Genomic DNA, 19,621 nt, shown 5'->3' with positions numbered 1-19,621 from the left:
CCTCGCTAATTATTGTAAATGCTCCCAGGTTACGGTATTTGGAGGGCCGTAATGGTTGGATCATGTTAAACTAGAACAAGAGTCCTTCTGAAATAAAAAAAGGAATAGAGAAAATTGGTGTTTGTTTGTTTTAAACCAATGTAGCTTTTCATTTGATCGGTATGGCAGTGTGTTTAGAATATTAGACCACTTCTTTATAATGAAATTTTAAATGACTCAACCAAAGTGTGTGTAACTCCTTTTGAGCAGTAAATGTATAGGTTAATTTCACCAATGTTCTCCTCCATATATACACCCCTGCCCCCAAATTTATGAATGCATGCATGTCTCACAAGTCTCTGATACAGAAACTGTTTCCTTTGAAGGAACTTTGTAATAATGCAAAATTTAATCTGGGAACAAATGCAATACAGTGGACAGACTAGTGCATATCACTGTAAAATAGTCTCCATTCAGTTAAAAGCCGCACCCTCCCCAACCCTATGAAAAATACTGGCTTCTTCAAAGGAAGAGAGGTCTTTTGCTGATGCCCATCAGCAAATGGTGGGATTTTTTAAAAAATGGAATGATAGGTGTTTATTTTTGCTAAATCTAGACTTGGGAATCTGGTTTCTTCATTCATATCCCCCCAGCTGCTGTCAGCATTACAGCACATCAGCTTTTCTTCATGTGCGAATATTTCTCCAGAACTCATTTGCAAAAGAGTGGAAGCAATATTAAACACCACATCCAAACCTCTTTTAAACACACAAAGAAATGGGAAAACACATCAGAACTAGACCATTGAGAAAATCTTCCTTTCAAATTTACTGTTTGCTTCACATGCTAGTATAAAATACCCCACAAAGTCCCGTTTGTGATCCATTTGAAACAATCTTGATTTGCTTAAATTGTCACATTCTTCTGGCACATTTCTTCCTAAATGCAAAAATGGCAAAGAATTCTCCTCCTTCTTCATTATAAAAGTGCAGAATTTCTAGCTTGTTTATTCCTAATGGAACACTTGAGAAAGAAGAAAATATATAAATATCTCTTTCAGAAGATTAGTTGTCTCAATCTTTTTTAAAGAGAGGATTTGTTCATTTTTTCCCCATGGTAAACAACTTGGGCTTCTCATTGTAATTTTCCATTGTCAAATTAATGCATTTCACTCTACTGACTTGGTCCCATGGCTCTAAGACATCATACCTATGATTATTCTTATTTTCTATACTATCTATTTATGTGTGTCATTAGAACACAGATCGTTGCAGGATAAGAAATGCAGGAAAGAAACCATGCATTTTCTTAAACAAATTTTGTTGGAACAGCCCATCTCCTCCATTGTAACTCTGTTTTAACAGAGTCTGAAAAAAATCACAATCCAATAAAATAAAACTCTCTTCATTCTTCATGAAAACATATTTCCACGCTAAGAATTACAGGCAAGAAATGGCATACATGTGTTGACTATTCCAAGTCAAGCACCAGAAATTTTGTCTGAACTACTGGTAAATATTCTATTGACAAGGTCAAGAACAGAAATGGCTGACCACCAAGACATAAGGGACAATAAACATTACAAAAATAAGTAGACTGGTAGACAGTTTATCAACTTCAATTTCTAAAGTATTTGCAAGAAGGGAAATTCTATAACTATAATGCAAGTGTGTTCATATGTTCACCTACCATGTATGTATTTCTTCAAAAATTAAACCTTTTTATTTTTAAAAAGCTAATTATTTTCAAGAAATGAGAAAGAGAAAGGTGGGGGAGAGGAGAGAGAAAGAGAGAGAGAGGCTATGGCAAAAAAAACCTGGGCTCAGCAGCTTTCTGGAGGAAATGGTGAAATGTGACTATGTGATTTATAATGAGAAAAGGTATCTACAACATACAATTTTCTACCTAGCTGCAAATAATAATTCATAGTGATGTCCCTTCCAGATAAAAGACCTTTGCTATGTAGGACCCATGTGGTAAAATGATCATGATAAATGTCAGACCAGTGCAGGTAACGGCTTTACAAACCATTAAGATTAGCTGGCTCTTTTTTCCGATGATAACAGTAGCCATGCTGTGACTCTATGTGGTAATAATATCTCAGTCCTGATAAATGCCAGCGCCAGGCAGAGGTGTTTATCATTCCCAGTTCAGAAATGCTGACTAAAGTTACCACATGTTGCCTGTTTTTCTTCTTTTACAAAAGTCTCACAATTAAAAATAAATAAATGAAAGCTGAATCATAAAATTATTTGATTCTCCATTTTGTAAAGTATTTTAATTCTGGTGCTATTAACTTTCCCTTGCTCAGTATCACTATGTGAGCATATCAAGTGAACTGACCAAAAACATAGTCTGTCATGCTAAACATTATCTTCTCTTCAGAGGTCTTTTGTTCAAAATGAAAAGTTAAGGATAAAGTTAATATGTGTCCTTTAAAAATAATTTTAGCCCAAAGAGAGGAGAAATATTTTTTAGTTCACATTTTTCCTAGTTGTGTGACAGATCCTAGTAGTGTTCAAGTGAGATTTTTAAAAATCCCCTGTAAGTATCATTTGTCTATCACTGGAGAGAAGCACACACTTGTTATTAAAATCTTCAAATCTGGAAAAGTATCTATAGAATTTCTGCCCTCATGAAAATGTACAAAGATCATGCTCTATAAAAAATAATTATTTGAGTATTTGAAATGAATTATTGGTTAATGACTAGAAAGATGCCCAGTGATCCAAATGATAAGACTTGTTTATGATTTTAAAAACCTATAAAAGCAAATGTTTATGAATAAATGTAGTTTAAAGAAAATTCTCATAGAACAGTATTTCACAGTATTTTCTTTGCTCAGAATGTTGTCTGAGGATGCATTACAGTCATTTGTAAGTTACAGAAATGTATTTGGCCATCATGATACCACAAAACTTTACTTTGAGAACAAAAACTATCATGGAGGACAATCCGATCATGCTTTTCCTATAAAAATGCCGCCTTTCTCTTCAGAAAAAAAGGGCCATCACCAAAAGTCTGAGGAAGCTGAGTTTAAGATTCTGATTCAGTTTGGTGAATTTTAAGAAATTTTTAGGAAACCAATCCTAAAATTGGTTACATTAAAGTAATAGACCTTAATCAGTTACTTAGAGCCTAAAACTTAAATACCTTTTCAAAACTCAATGTGAGATTAATGTACCAGAAGCCATTAAAATAATATAGCTATACATGAGAAGGAATAGATTTTTTTTAAGATTTATTTATTTATGCTTACAGAACTGGGGTACGGGCCAGAGATGTGGGGGATGAAAAGATTTGAGAGAGACAGAGTGGGGAGCAGAAAAGGCAGACCTACTGAAATACACTGCTGAGGGGAGCAGCAGGTAGGTCAGGAGAGGTCTGCCACACCCTGTGGGTCAGCTCCCTGGTGGGGGATCGAATTCCTGCTGCAGCAGCTTTGGAGAGTTTCATAATGTGATGCTTATAACCTTGCACCACCAGAGAGACACCAGAATAAATGTTCTTATTATCTTATTTCCTGAATATATTTGGGGGTGTATAAAAAAGAATAATTCAAAGGCCTTCAGAAATTGATTAAGTAAGATTTTATATTTTTTGATTTGCTACTAGTTGCTTTTCTCAATTCTTTTGAATATTTTTGTCACAAAGGAGCTAATCTCCCAGAAGCTTCTTGAATATCCCTTCTTCATTGATACATATATTATGATAATTTAATTAAATTTTATCTGTCCCTCTAAATTGTAAAATACCAGACAACAGGGACCAATTTTGGGTCTGCCACAGATTATAATCAACTTTAATAAATATTTGTTTTCATCACCCACATGAATTGTTTAAAAAATGTGTCATGCGGCCCTCCCTGGTGGCGCAGCGAGTTAAAGCACAGCACTGAGAAGCTTAAGCCACTTTCACATGAGTTCGATCCCCTCCTTCCCCAGAGGTGACCACATAGTGCGGCAGACCTCTCCTGACTCTCCCACTGCTCCCCTCAGCAGTGTACTTCATTCATCTGCCTGTTTTCTGCTCCCCACTCTGGTGAAGCCTCTCGCTGCCCCTGAGCCTCTGGCCTGTACCCCAGTTCTGTATGCATAAATAAATAAATCTTTAAAAGAAAAAAAATGTGTCATGCTGTTGACATACCTGGGATGATTCCTCAACAGCCAACTGAAGTTTTATAAGTTAAAAGAATATCATCAAAAATTTATATCCAGTTAGAGGATACACTGAAACAAATGAAATATTCCTCATGGATATAATCAATAAGATAAGAGCCAAAAAATAGTGCCTAGTGTTTGGAAGAAAAGGAACTCTTACATGCTTTTAGAGGGGTTGCAGACTGGTAAAGTCACCATGAAAAGACTATAGAGATTCCCCAGATATATAAGAATAGAATGTCATATGCTTCAGCTCTTACACTTCTGAGTATTTAACTAAAGAATTTGAAATTAATGTATAGCTAAACACGAATTTGAAGAGATGTATGCATCCCTATGTTCATCACAGTAATATTCAAAATAGACAAGATTTGGAAATAAATGTCCACTTGTGGATAAGTGGATATCAAAAAGGATGTGGTGTATATACACAATGGAATACTACTAAGCTTTTTAAAAAAAGATAAATTCTTACCATTTATAAGAACAATGGGCCTTGAGGGTAGTATGTTAAGTAAAAGACAAGGAAAGACAAATTCCCTTTGATTTTATTCATTTGTGGAAAACTTAAAAAATGATGGTATTTGATTGTAACAATAAAATAGCGGTTATGAAAAGGGAAGAGGGGTGGAAAATAGACCTTTAATGTTGATGTAATGTGTATAGACGTTAAATTATAAGGCCATATACTTGAAACCTATGTCATGTTGTAAACCAACATTCAATATTTTTTAAAAGACAGTACTCCCTGAAAATTATAAATGTAAACAAAGTTTTCACTGAATTTATTTATTCCTCTTGTTAGGCAGGACAGTCTCTAAGTAGATTCTTAAATGTCCATGACGTTAAAAAATAACAAAAAACCATAAACTGAGTAGAACAAAAGAACTATTTCTTCCCAATATAGCCCGACATGTGGGTGTCTACCATGTTTTCCATACAGGGAGCAAGGGTGGAATAATGGTTCCAGCATGTATATCAGAAGCAGAACAGCTGTGATATTGCTGACCTTCTGAAAACAAAGGGACATAGTTGTCCTTTAAGAATTACAAATAGAATAAATAGGTCTCCCTATACATTGGTTAATGGGAGAATCTGATCTTTTCTTCCTCAGGGTGAACCTGTGTAACAAAGCAGAATTATTTTTGAAATACAATTTACTACATGGCTATAAATAACTTGAGAATAACAAACACATGGATGATAAAGGCCGGAAAAGTGTCTGGGTGGGGGGGTTGGTCATCAGGTCCAGGGTTCTGCTCTGCACAGAACTTTCTGCCATTGTATAACTTTATCTTATCTCTTTACAAAGAAAAGCATTCAGTTGTAAATGTCCTTGTTTGAGTAGCAACATTTCATGCAGATAAATGCAAATACAATTATCATAAGGCATATTTTTAAAAAATGTGTGCTCAAACCCATGAATCAGAGAAACTATAAAGTCACATTCTTATCATAGCACAAAGGGCTATGATAAGCCCTCTCTCACATCATCTAGGAGTTGCTACTACTCTAGTAGCCTGGAGTTGTTTGATGAAACTCACTTACCACAAGTTCTGTGTAGTTTAAGACTAAGGGACCCGGTGGGCGAGGAAAAGAAATAGCTTAATAGTTTAATACATATATATAAATTATATTTTTTACATAGTTCAGAAAGGTTTTGTAGGCAGTTGTGGTAGAGAAAAGAAAGATGACTTGGGTATAGGTGGAAAACTAAAATGGAAGTATTAAAGAACATGGGATATATAGCAGAATAAATCATAAGGGCACAGGGCAGGAGCGAATGTAAGTGAAAGTGAAAGAATTGTGGAGCTTGTTATTACTGGAAAGATTTGACCCATTTTCTTAGTATACAAGTAATCTAAGTGGTTGCCTAATTTCTTGTGTAAAATAGCCTCCCCTCCCCCACTTTAGTAAAATGTAAAAAGTTAGAGCCATCTCAGTCTTCTCAAATCTCTCAATACTTCACAATAATGAGAAACCATATGCTGAAGGAAAAATATTAATAGAAGATGCTGTCTTTCAGATGCTCACTGAATCAATTGAAAACAGTTGACACATCTTTAGTAAGCTGTGTATGAATCTTAGCTCATTAACTACTCTGGTATTATGTATGCTGATTCCAATTCCTAATATGACACATCAATAAACCAGATCTGAAAAGGTGTCATTTCGATTTTAATGTATCCAATTGTATTTTTAGATGTTCTTCTACTTAGAAGTGTTTGTGTTATTTCCTGATTTTATGAACTATGGAAGAGTAGGTGTGGTTTTGATTTGAATGGGAAACTACTGCCTTCTTACAACCTTTTCAAAGATTTTATTCTGATTATGTTGTAAGAAAAATAAATTGCTCCTCTTTGATAGTATTTCAGCTAAGTTATTGTCCAGTTCCTTTCCAGTAGTTAAATCTAAATTAGCGACAAACATGTAAGTGCAAATATCTAATTGTCCAATTCCTTGAGTATGTGTGAAAGTACTGAAAAGGAGAACATTTCTATAAAATATTTTTCATGTAATGTTTCTTAAGAGCACATTATGTGAACCACCATAGACTTTTAAAAAGATTCTTCTGTACAACTGCATTGCATGACTATCATATCATTAATCTCTCAGTCTATCCAGTGTATTTAGTTTCTTGTGAAATGTCAAGTTACCACCACAATTGTATTTTCACCAGTTATTACCAGTTCCGTTCAAGTACAGCAACTGTATTTTGAACATTCATGCAACTAAATAGTGTTACTGTGAATTGGACTTTTGGAGCATATCATATTAGGAACTGTGTTTGACCTTACTATCAAAGGTATACCCATCCTCAAAGCTTCAGTATTTAAGGACTACTTAATAATGACAAAGAAATCCAGAAATGGGCAATATGGGAACAGTCTGTGCTCCACAGACTCAGGAAGGTTCCTTCTGTCTGCATGACCTCAGTCCCCATTGTCATTTCATGGTGCAACCATTCTACTATATTCTGAGAAGCAACAGGAGAAAGGCAAAAGGCTAACAAGCTAAAATCAATTCTCTCTACACAACTTCCTCAGTAGTCCCACATAACTCTGACTTAAGTCTCATTGACTGGTCTTGGAAATATAGCCATACCAGCTGCCAAGGAAGTTGGAAATGGTCATTTTTAGTTAAGAATATCTCCAGCCCTCCCTGATGGCGCAGCGGGTTAAAGCACAGCAGTAAGAAGCTTGGGCTACTTCTGCATGAGTTCGATCCCCACCTGCCCCCTGAGGTGACCACATGGCACAGCAGACCTCTCCTGGCCCACCCACTGCTCTATTGACTCTATTTCTTCATCTTCCTAGAATTTTAGAGTCTGTCTTCATTCCTTGGTTGCTGGTACTGCTTCACAAAGTCTTTTCTCCCACTTCCACTGTCACATCACCTTCTCTTCTGACACTGACCCTCCTGTTTCCTATAGAAGCACCCAGGATAAATTCATCACTTCAGAATTCCTAACTATTGCTGGGGTCATATTACCATGGCTTAATTCAGAGTCAAAATAAAGAAACTATTTTCACTATATTGAGGACATCCTTTGGCTACTGATTAGGTAAACTGCTAAAGTCTTAGTCAAAATACTCCTAAGAGAATTCTCTCATGTACCAATGAAATCTCATTCTTTTCTAACTTCTCTTTTATGTATGTATGTATATATGTATGTATGTATGTATGTATGTATGCATGTATTTATTTACTTGTTTATTTATTTATTTTAGAAAAGCAAGACAACAACACAAGAATTGAAACTGTAAAATCTCTTGTGCAAAAGCTTCCTCCACCAAATCGCGACACCATGAAAGTTCTCTTTGGACATCTAACTAAGTAAGTTGTAAGGGGTTTTGGGTGTGTTTTCATATACCCATTTCTTCTATGAACAATACTTAACTTCAAATTTCTAAGAGTTTCCAAATGCATGTACCTCATATATTCCCTTTCATCTTATTAAGACTTGCTATAGACACTGAAGAATATACTAGAAATATAAAGGAGAAATTGCAAAAGATACTTTTAAAGGAATTTACTTTTTCTGGCTTTTTCAACAAGGAGATATTTGCTGATTGTCAAACCAGAGCCAGAGTCCTAGGATAAGCCATCTTTACTTTATTATCTACTATAGTGGAAAGAGCATAAAATGATTCAGACATGATTCAAATGACTCCATCCATGCATCAAGTACTGTGACTACAAATAAGTTACTTAAACTCTCTGACATCCAATTTCCTCATCTGTAAAATGTTCATTCAGATTGATATGTTGCTATCCAAGCAATTAGCTAAAAAAAGAAAGTATTCCAAGACCAAAAAAAAAAAAAAAAGGCAAGTAAAAAAGCCCAGAGCATTCAAAGAGTGCAGTGCATCTGAATATCTGGAAGCAGGCCATGGTAGCCAGAGCCTTGATGAAGCAGGAAGATGATGGTAGGAGCTAAGGCCACAGGTGTTAAATGGGTATGTCAGATCACATAAGTTCTTAGGGGTCATGACCAAAGATTTTGGGTTCCATTTTAAATATAACAAATAATTATAAAAGTATAAAAGATCCCTTTGGCTGTCATCTGGAAATTGGATTGCATAAGTAAAATCAGGAGTACCTCTTTGAAGGAGACCATAGTTAGTATAGGCAAAAGGTAATATTGGCTTTATGAGAGCTCTGACATGGAACTGGATAGGGATGTTTTGGAAAAGGTTCATGTTATATTTGCTTGCTACTACTTGAGCTATAATACAAATGCTGAGGCTTTAGTTTTTACCATATATGTACACACACACAGCAGTAAGGTCGAAGCCTGCTAGAACTTCAAATGGCTGGGCAGCTTGGCTTTTGTGAAATTAAATCTCTTTAATCACCTTAATCACCCATTCCTTGGGTTGAGTCATCCCTACAGATTATTCAACTAATCCATTACATGATTTTAATTGTAAATATAATACATGCAAAACACACAGACACATGCAATTTAAACAACAATGGTGCATATGAAAAGTGATATTTGCCTACCAGTCTTTCTTGGCCTACTGAGCAGAAGTCACTAATGTTCTTGTATATATCTTTCCAGAATGGTTTCTAAGCATATCCAAACATATGCGTGCATGGTTGTTTTTTGTATTAAAGTATATCACACAGCACATACTGTTTAGAAACTATTTTGCAACTCATGGACAGCCTTCCAGTGCATTAAACATATTTATCTGAGCCTTTCTAATGGTAACATAGTATTCCATGGTACATAGTCCATAATTAGCCTCACTAGTCACTGCATTAGGGAACATATTCTAATCTAACTCATCATGTCAGTTTCTTTTTTACCCCCAGAGGGAAACCTTGTGTCCAAAATCAAAACATCCATCATTGCTAGACTATCCCTTTTTGTCATCCCCACATACTAACTATGTGGGAAACCCATTATGGTTTACTAAAAGAATCTTGGATTTTACAGAAACAGAAAGATCTAGAGTCAAATCCTTGTTCTATCCTTTACCCGCATATAATCTTAGGCACATAAAATTGGATTAAATAATATCAACCATTATCTTGTGGTTATGAGAATTAAATGAGATAATTCATATAAAATGTCTGGCACAAGGTAAGCATTCCTTAAGGTCAATTCTTTTCCCTTAAGATCCAGACACACCATGAAAGAGGGTTCAAATTACAAGTAATACTGCAGTGCTTATCTCAGTAAATTTAACTGGACAAAGTCATAAAACAAATGAAAAAATATATTCTTTAATGCTATGTAATACCTAGTCCTGGAGATCTTGAGAAATATCCATTACTTAGTCTCAATTATTCCTTTTTATTCCAACTGATAAAACAGCCATAAAATGAAGAAATTGAGAGTCAGCTAAACCCTTATATGAGAAAAAGAAAAAATCCTCACAGATGAGAATCTATCATTAAAAGCCATCAGATAATGAGAATCTTCCATCTTTCTAACAATCAAAACTAGCATGAAAAAAAAAATAATGTCTGATTTTGTTTCCTATCCCTAAAAGCCTAATGTTATTAGAACCTCCATTCAGTCCTGTAGAGGTGGAAATAGATGTTTAAACTAAAACTTAAGATCATATTGTTATATCACCTTTATAGCATTCACATTATAAGATTTTTCTTTATAGATGAACATAAAAGTGTTATTTGATATAGCCATCAACCTTCTTGAGTGGGGTGACCAAATTCTACCCTGCACTGATTTATAAACTGGGTTTAATTGTGCACAAGTGTGTGCACATGATTATATCTTGTTAAGTATTTCTTGCTAAGTTTTTGATAAACAGCCAATCGTGGCATGTCATCAAAGCCTGAGAAGACTAAATAAGAAGATTGTTTAACAAGAATTTAAATATATTCATGTTTGAAAGAATCATTAGGATGTTTTCCTTAGTCTTGATGCATTTGGTACTTCTTCAAAAAAATCTACCGTCAACACTTGCATACAGTGTTTATTCAAAATTGTTGCAAATATATATATTTTGAAGTTTGTTTAGTGAAGGTCAAGGAATGTAATGAAGTGCCAAAAATTCCACTTGACCTACGGACTGTAGCGCCAACAGAAAAGAGCTTCGTTTTTGTAGAGCTCTGAGTTAAACGTTCCCTTAAAAGCAGAGAAGCTACCTACTTGAGAGAAAAATTAGTATAGTATAATTGGACTAGAAGGTGAATGCAAGTTCATTCTTCAAAACCAGAATTTTAAAGGGTTGTGATTATATTACACATGCCTACAACTACACAAGCCCAATAGTCTCAGGATCCTCATTTTTGAACTAACTCAAAGTGAAGTTCTATACTTCTGGTGTTATAGCCCAATAATAATAATAGATTCAGAAGAATCTATTATTTCAAATTGTCATCAACTGGAAACTTTTATTTACAGTCCTTTCACCAATTGACATTACAGTAATAAGCATTGCCAGGTCCTGCAGTACCTTCTGAACCATCATATAAATGGCAGGTTCCATCTCTATAAAATATAAATGAGGTATCTAGTCATTTTCCTATAGCCTACTTCTTTGTGAAGGCAGGGATGCAAAGCAAATATGAAGTTAATGGCAAGGAGGACCTAGAAAGATAAGATTTGCTCGCTGGTGGGTAGTAATTAGGGGTTAAGGTTCCGGGTGTGGGGGGGAGTATATTAGCTATAGAGAACTACTGAAACTATCATCAGGCAATTGTTTGAAGTTTTCAGTGTTTATGAGTCATTTGACAACAGAGTGTAGTGTGAATGAGAGAGAAGGGAAAAAACCCAAAAGGAATTATTTTTAGTGGTGAACATCAAATAGAATGAAAAAGTACAAATCTTGAGAATTTATTGCCCCAAAACATCCAAAATTTTATTCTTCTAGTTTCTTTATCCTTATATCCAGTCACACAGGTTAGTCATGGATTTAGAGCTGTGTAATTGTGTAAAAAGCCCTTCTGACAGCAATTTTTGTTTTGATATATTGCTTTAAAGAATGCCCATTTCTCTATTTTACAAATACAAACAAGGGAAAGATGAAGCTATAAAAAAAATTGATGAAATAGACTGAATTCCATTTTGTAATCATGCACAGAATAATTTATATTCAATCATTTCAGTGTTTCTGGGTGGACTGTACCAAATAGACTATAGGGAATGATGATGATGAAATACTATGTGACCTAGGAATGATTATCTTTCAAAATTTCATACCTTTTTAGCTAGAAACTCATCCCAAGTGATATGGTGGGGATTCTAGAAGGCAAATGGTGCATTTAAAGTTGCTTATAAAATGATCTCCTTTGTGGCCTAGAGAATGAGTCTCAGCACTACAGCCTGCGTTCAATCCCAGCCAGGGAGCTGACCCACATGGCACAGCAGACCTCTTCTGTTTCACCTGCCGTTCCCCTCAGCAGTATATTTCAGTAGATCTGCCTGTTCAGATCCCCACCCTCTGTTTCTGGTGAATCATCTCACTCCTGCACCCCTGGCCTACACTCCAGTTCTTTAATGCACACACACACACACACACACACACACATATACAGCACTTATTACACTGATGGATACTAAGTATCCAGCATAGAGGAAGGTCTATATCAACTTAGTGAACTGTACTTCATATCTATTTTTATTTTTAATGTGGAAATGCTTCTGTTAATAAAGTCAGAAGCAAAGAGAGTATAACTATAAATATGTGGAAAAGTTGTACACCTCAAAAAGAATGTGCAGATACTGAGATATTATTACTTCTTTCTTAGAGCTGTTGAATTATTAGAGGTTTCTCCCTTTATGTTTATTTTTCTCCCTTAACAAGAACAAACAATAAGGTTAAGAGAATAGATTAAAATAATGTGGTTATTGAAATTAAGCAGATCTGAAAGTGATTCTTGAATCTGCCACTTATTGTAGGGAAAACTTTGAACAAATTATTTAACCTGCATTTCTTTTTTTTTCATCTATAAAGAGGAAGTAATAATAAAATCTATTTCTGTGGCAATAAGTAAAACATTAAAGCATTAAAAGTCTTACGCATTTAGGACCTAGATATACTGACATATATCACATATTTTTTATAATGGAGAGCTATAAAGTAATACTTAATGAAATAGATCCAGAAAGAATTGTAGAAACTAGGTTGCAAAAATTTCTAGCTTCCAGAAAATTCTTCATATAATCACAGAATCTTTTTCCAAATCCAAGCTTCTATATTGACCTGTGTAAACGACCCCCCACTTCCTCTAACACCCAATGAGGCTATTTTCACATTTGACAAGTATTATGACACCCCATTCTGTTCCCACATCTCATGTGACCTCCCCAGTTGATACTATTCTCTCACAGACCCTCCATCAGCCTGGTCCAAATCTTGCCCATGTTCTCAGATCCAAAGTGTCTGCTTTCAGAGTGACAACTTACTATAAAATATTATAGTCTACCTTAATGTGAGTAGTGATGGGGAGGCTGGAGATAAGCACAGGTCTTCCTGTTTCTTATCCAGAGTCTCCATTGTTACAACAGTTTTCTAGGGATAGTTCTCTTGCTCAATTATCTAACTTTTCAGGCTGTCTCTGTGCCAGCAGAAAAAACACACACTGGCTTTATGGAAACCAGGTGAGTAAGGTATTTTGAAGTCAATATGGTCTTGTCCTACTTATGCCTCAGTTCCCAATGTAAGGTCTCCTAGGGCTCATTCAGTTACAAAGTCACTAGAACTGGCACTGACCTTTCAAAATTCTGGAATTCCTGTTGCCATTACTATTAATGAAGTATTCTAGCTATTACTAATGTCTCTTTTCCACAGTTTTATTTCCAGGATAAAAATAATACATCATAATTAGAGAAAATTTAGAAAATAAAATATTTCCACTGAGCTGAATTGAACATGCTAGCCAGATTTACTTTGTGGCATTCATCTTGGTAGCCAAAACAGCCTCAAATTTTTGAGAGCAGGAGGACATACAAAAAAAAAAAAAAATCAACTCCTATGTAGGTATGCATTATTCAGAGAAGTCATTATGTCTTAAAAATGGGTGGCTTTTAGAGATGACTTGAAATCTTGCTATTTATTGACTTTCAAAGCTAGTATTGGAAGCATATATTTGTGCAAAATGTAGGTGGAAATACACATTCTTATAGGATACTGGCATTTTGTAAAATAAGTTGAAAGCAGAGTTAAAATCTTCCCTTTTTCATTGATTTCTAAGAAAATCACCCAGCTGTTCATAGAATTCCAAGGTGAAAAACTGATATGGCTGAATAGACAAATCTCATGGAAGCATGCCAGTTGAATGCCTTGTTGAAAGGGGAAACTGTTGAGCTGTGGCTATTTTGTGAGAGTAAACTGATATTTAAAGACTTTCTGTGGTCTTCATGGATGTTAAATAAAATATTCTCCAAAAGCATGTCAAGAAGCAACTTAAATGATGATGACCTAGAAATATAAGGGTTGCATGCGGAAACAATGGTGAGGAAATTATTCCTCCAACCCGTCTTTAAAAAAGCACTGTGGGTGCTTTGAAATTTTGTGGGGGGTGGAAAGAAATAGACATGACTGAAAATGGACTTGAAAGCCAAGAAGCCCTTGACCTTCTCAACTGGTTGTCAAGGGCAATAGCTAGTGAAGCTCCGAGCCTCCTTGGGTCTCTGAGTGTTCAGCTCTGGTGTGCTTTGGAGCAATGTGTGTTTTTCTGTGCAGTGTCTGGCACTCCACCCTTTTTCTGTAAGCTTTGGTCTCTCACCCAACCACAATACCTGATATGCAAGGACTTGCATGCTATGGGTATTTTTACTGGAAAATGAGGAACCTGTGGAAATTGTTATTTTATTCTCTCTCTCTTTTTTCTTTCCTTTTTTTTTTTTCCCCCTGAGGGACAAGGGCTGCAAGTTATTTGAAATAAGCCAGAAGCCTAATAGCTCCTTTGCTTGTGTATTTGAAATGGCACCCTAATCACTTTGAAGAGCTAATGTACTTCCTATGGGCCTGAAATTTCTCAACTGGACTCCCGTGGCAGAATTTGGCCTGGTAGTTAAGAAAATTAATTACTCTGATCGTGAGGATGAAGCAATAGTTCCCAACTCCCTGTAGTAATCATTAAAATGTCATCTACTTAGGAGACATCTTGACACAGGATTTATAAGGTTTGTGAGCTGGGGACTAAGGTTCAATGATCCTTCCAGTGGTGGATCCATGTTCTGGAGGAAGACTTTTGGCGATAAGGTTTTTAAGACAATGTTAAATTACTTTTTTCTTTCAACTTTACATTTGAATGGTAACATTAACCACTGAATAATAGAAAACAAAACAAAACTGGAAATGATTACTTCCCAGCTCTGTCAAGTCTATGCTAGTAGTGGCCCACCCCTTGGGGTTTTTCACTCAGAAGAGGTACATCTTTTAAGTTGCTCCCTACCTTTCAACTGTGAATCTTGGCCCATTACCTAATGGAAAGAACCAGGGGTTTGGAATAAAAAAAACAGGCTTATATCCCAGGCTCAGCCCTTAGAAACTATACAACAATGAAAAACCTTTATTGTCTCTCTCTAACTTTCCCTTTTGCTCCTGTGTGAAATAGTAAACTCACATTTATGAAAATATTTGTAACTGTGAAATCCCACCCACCTGTTCCTTCCAGAATTCTTAAATGGATGCCTAATATATTCCAGCATTGAGATAGGTCAAGGCTTGGTACAATATGGCCTACAGTCCACATTCAGTCTACTGCCTGTTTAGTTATATTACAACACACACACACCTATTGTTTATGTGTTGTCTATAGCTGCTTTCATTCTACAATCATGAGTGAAGTTGCTATAACAAGTTGCACAAGACCAAAATATTTACTGTCTGATCCTTCACAGAAAAAAATTGTTGACCCCTCAACTAGATACTGGATGCAAAAAGTAGACCCCTAGCCCCACTTATAACCTTCTGGGGTAGATAATTAGTAAATAACTATAAATATAGTAAGATATCACAAGATAGTGACAAAACCAAGCAGTGGTTGAAAATTAACCTAGAGAAACCAATGTCTTCCAAAGGAAATAACACAGACTATCCTTAAGGATATCAGCATAGCAGTCAACAGGCATATCCTAAACAGAGAGGCACAGGGGAGAATAATAGTATGGTGAATAAATGTCCAATCCCTTGGAGTGACTGGAAAATTAGGAACCAGAATAAGTGGCAGAATAAAAACTCAGAAGCTGAGCTGATTGGTGAAAAACATATACTTTCCAATCATCTTTGAAATTCAATCTATGGACATTAAGTAAATCGCTGAAAGTTCTGAAGCAGTCAATGAGGTGATGAGATTTGTATTTGTAAAGATGACATTCTTTATGAGTGCAAAGGATGGCCTGTAGAAGGACAATATAATAGAGGCTGACATAACATTCCCAGCTAGAGTTCCCAAAGAAAGACAGAGCAGAAAAGAGGGAGAAATGGGGGGTGGGATACAGGAGGCAAAGAGGCAGTTATTTCAACAGGACATGCTCACAAAACACATATAAAAGGGTTTTAAAAAAGTAAGGTTCGGCCCTCACTGGTGGCGCAGCGGGTTAAAACACTGCACTAAGAAGCTGAAACCACTTCCGCATGAGTTCGATTCCCGCCTGCCCCGGAGGTGACCACATGGCGTGGCAGACCTCTCCTGACCCGCCCGCTGCTCCCCTCAGCAGTGTCTTTCGTCGATCTGCCTGTTCTGCTCCCCACTCTGTCTCTGGTGAAGTCTTTCGCCACCCCTGAGTCTCTGGCCTGTACCCCTGCTCTGTATGCACAAATAAATAAATCTTTCAAAAAAAAAAAAAAAGTAAGGTTCCAGAATGCACTCAGGTTTTTAAACTAACTGAATGATACCCTGAATCCACATAGAGGAAAAAGACAAGATTGGCAACCAGAAAGAAGCTGAAATTTTTGGATATGATTTGGCCATTGTTTGTATTCTACTAGAAATGACCATTAGAAGACAAGATGGCAGGAAAGCTGATTAGGGTCTAGGTTTAAATTGAGGGTCATCAGTTTCAAGATGGCAACAGGGGATGGTCATGAATAATCCAAGGGTCAGTGTGAAGCTGGAAGTCACCGAAGACAGATTCCTGAGGATATCTGTCATTGAAGTGTGTCAGAGGAAGATACTGGGAAAGAAGATATTTGGGGTAATATAATGAGAACTTGACAAGAGCAGAGGTATTTTATTTTGTGGTTAAAACTACCACATCTGGCCCTCCCTGGTGGTGCAGTGGGTTAAAGTGCAGCACTGCAAGCTAGCGGCAGTCGTTTCAGTTCAAGTTCGATCCCTGGCCTCGGAGGTGACCCACATGGCGTGGCAGACCTCTCCTGACCCTCTTACTGCTCCCCTTAGCAGTGTACTTCCTTGATATACCTGTTCTGCTCCCCAGTCTGTCTCTGGTGAGTCCTCTTACCACCTCTCCACCTCTGGCCTGTACCCCAGTTCTGTGTAAATAAATAAATAAATATTTTTTAAAAATACCACTTCTACAAAAAGTTTACGAAATTCTTATGGTGACAGGATAGTGGGCAGAACTTCTCGTGATGACATACTATCCTTCATCTGTGGCTCTTAAAAAATCACAGAAATAAGAAAAAATGTTATTCTTTCCCATAGTCCAGTCCAGAAATTAGAGAGAACTAAATTGTTTCTTCGGTCATTAGAGCACAAGCTGCAAGAAAGCAGGACTTTATCACTATGTTTCCTGCTATAATCCCAGAGTCCTATACAGTACCCTACAAATTATTCAGTAAGTGGAATCCGGTGGCTTCACTGAACAAGCCAGTAATATAATAGACAGCGAGGGTTCCAATTAAGACTTCCCTCTTAAGCCTGGAATCTTAGTAACATGATATATTTCAGACTAGTTCTAGGACTGTTCCATTTTGAGCGTTGTTCCTCTCAAGTTTATCTCTCCTGTCCTGATATTTATCTTTTATCGTGATGAAGAGAAGAGCAGCTTCAAGTGTAAAAGAAGCAATGTGAACATTCAGACTGCATGTCCAGAGGTTCCGAGTACAAGAATGAACAAGTGCCCCAGAGGCTCATCCTCTAGGGCCGGGAGGGAGGGGTGCGGGGATGGGGGTGCTGTGACCTCGGTGCAGGTGACGCCACCTGTGCTGGTACCTGTTCACCCAATCACTGCTGTACCACATGGTGTTGCCAGTCCCTCTGAACTCTTCACTATCTGGGATTTATAACAGATCTTGGAACAGAGAAAACTAACCTTGTATCTGCCATTATTCCCATTCCTGTCTGCCCTCACATCTATCCAGTCTCCCTGTCATCATTAGTTTCCAGACCCAATAATCACCTCCTATTTCTTTAAATTTGTAGCATAAAGTGGATTCTGGATGAGTCCCAGGTGAAGCAAATATATGTGTATATTTGCAAATAACACACTCACACACACACACAAGCACCTATATATACCTTGATTGCTAAAACTTATCCTCTGCTATTACAAATATATAAACCTCTAAATTCAGTTCCCCTGTGTTTGAGCACAGCAGCATAGCAATTTTCAAAGTGTAAGGGGAAAAAAAAAATCAAACAGACCTCAAGTCACCTGATTTCCAGTCCACTAGACCACATTCTGCTTACTTGCCAATACCAATACTCAATTGTGTTCCCAGGGAAGAAGGAATGATAAAACAGAGTGAGAATTAGGAGCTAACTTGTGATAAAGACACAGACCTATTGTTGAAATCCCCTACACATGCAGCTCTTCAAATGAAATTACCTAATTAGTAAACTGACATTTTTATAAGGGATTTCTTGGTGTCTGTCCCCCTGTCTTTTCTCTAGCTGTCACACTCTCTCACTCTTTCTCTCCCTCTCCCTTCCCTCCCTTCTTTTTCCCTCCTCTAACACATTGTTTTCACCAAAAAGGCCCTGGAGAAAGTTTTATTTTTAGGAATTTGCTTTGAATACAAGCTTCCGTCTACCTTCATTAAGGCTGTGTGTGTACATGTACACATATGCACTTAGAGTGTGTTTTTAAAGACAATGACAGTGCTGCCTTTTAACACCTTCTTTCTCCTCTTTAAATGGAAAGCACTGAACCCAGATGCCCAACCACAGAAGATATTCTTCCAGAAGCAGCATCTGGCTTCCTGGCAAGCCCTTCAGGCGAGTTGTTTGGGGAGCTTTGCAGTTGTCTCTCGGTCTGTCACGTGTATCAGATACTGTGGCCTCTCTGGCTGGCATGTTTCGGCAGCTGCCAATTCCTTTCGGTTCACCTTTAATTCTGAGAACTAGTTTCCTCATTTTTATTTCTTACTGGACTTATTTTTTTTCCCCACTGCCCATAAGAATTCCAGGACAGGACTAATTTCTCCTTGCAGTCTGCCTGTCAACTTCCTCTCCAGGCCTCCCCTTTTGAACTGAAGCAAGCCTCTGTCATTTAGTCCTACATTAAAATAGGTTATTTTTAATAATATTTCTTTGCCACTTCTTGTCAGCATAGCTCCTTGTAAACTGTGGGGTTGTTCCTTGAAAAGAAAAACAAAACATTCCATCGGAGTAATTTATTCCGGTCTGTACACAGACATGAAAGTATTCTTGACATTTGTGTATTATTTAGTTAAATCATATTGGCTCCCCACATCCTTGTCACACCATGAACAAAAGAGCATCGCAGGACTGGAAAAGATGAGACAACACAACAACATTTACAAGTAGCACTGCTTCAAGACACTACAATTTCAAAAGTAGCTCTGTGTGTGTGTGTATGTGTGCGTATGTGTTTTACCTGTTTATGTGTATGTGTGTGTGTGTGTGTACATACGCACACACATATATTTTACTGCTGAAGAGTTCTGTGGGGTTTTTTTATGGATAATTGTTAGGAACACAGAGTCCAATGGTAGCCCACGCACCAGGAAGCCGTGACAAGGTGCTGACAAGTCCGGCAGCAGTCCCCAGAATGCAGAGAAGAAAGCAGAAATTAGAGCTGCACGGTGACATCCAGGAATAGTTAACTCGGGGTAGCTGCATAT

At 36.9% G+C, this 19,621-nt stretch overlaps 1 protein-coding gene across 1 annotated transcript in view; it reads left to right on the top strand.

Moving 5' to 3' along the window:
- The window catches only part of ARHGAP15 (Rho GTPase activating protein 15), a 591,597-nt gene that overhangs the window by 520,370 nt on the left and 51,606 nt on the right, over positions 1-19,621 (top strand). The window contains exon 12 of the mRNA XM_004674681.2: positions 7,871-7,976. Within this exon, the coding sequence (XP_004674738.2) occupies positions 7,871-7,976 (106 nt within the window). The remainder of the gene's footprint in view (positions 1-7,870; positions 7,977-19,621) is intronic.

The sequence above is a fragment of the Condylura cristata genome, unplaced genomic scaffold (assembly GCF_000260355.1).
Source record: "Condylura cristata isolate star-nosed mole 26May11 unplaced genomic scaffold, ConCri1.0 scaffold00002, whole genome shotgun sequence".
NCBI lineage: Eukaryota > Metazoa > Chordata > Mammalia > Eulipotyphla > Talpidae > Condylura > Condylura cristata.
Note: the sequence above shows the minus strand (reverse complement) of the source record. Positions and strands in the feature narration are given on the sequence as shown.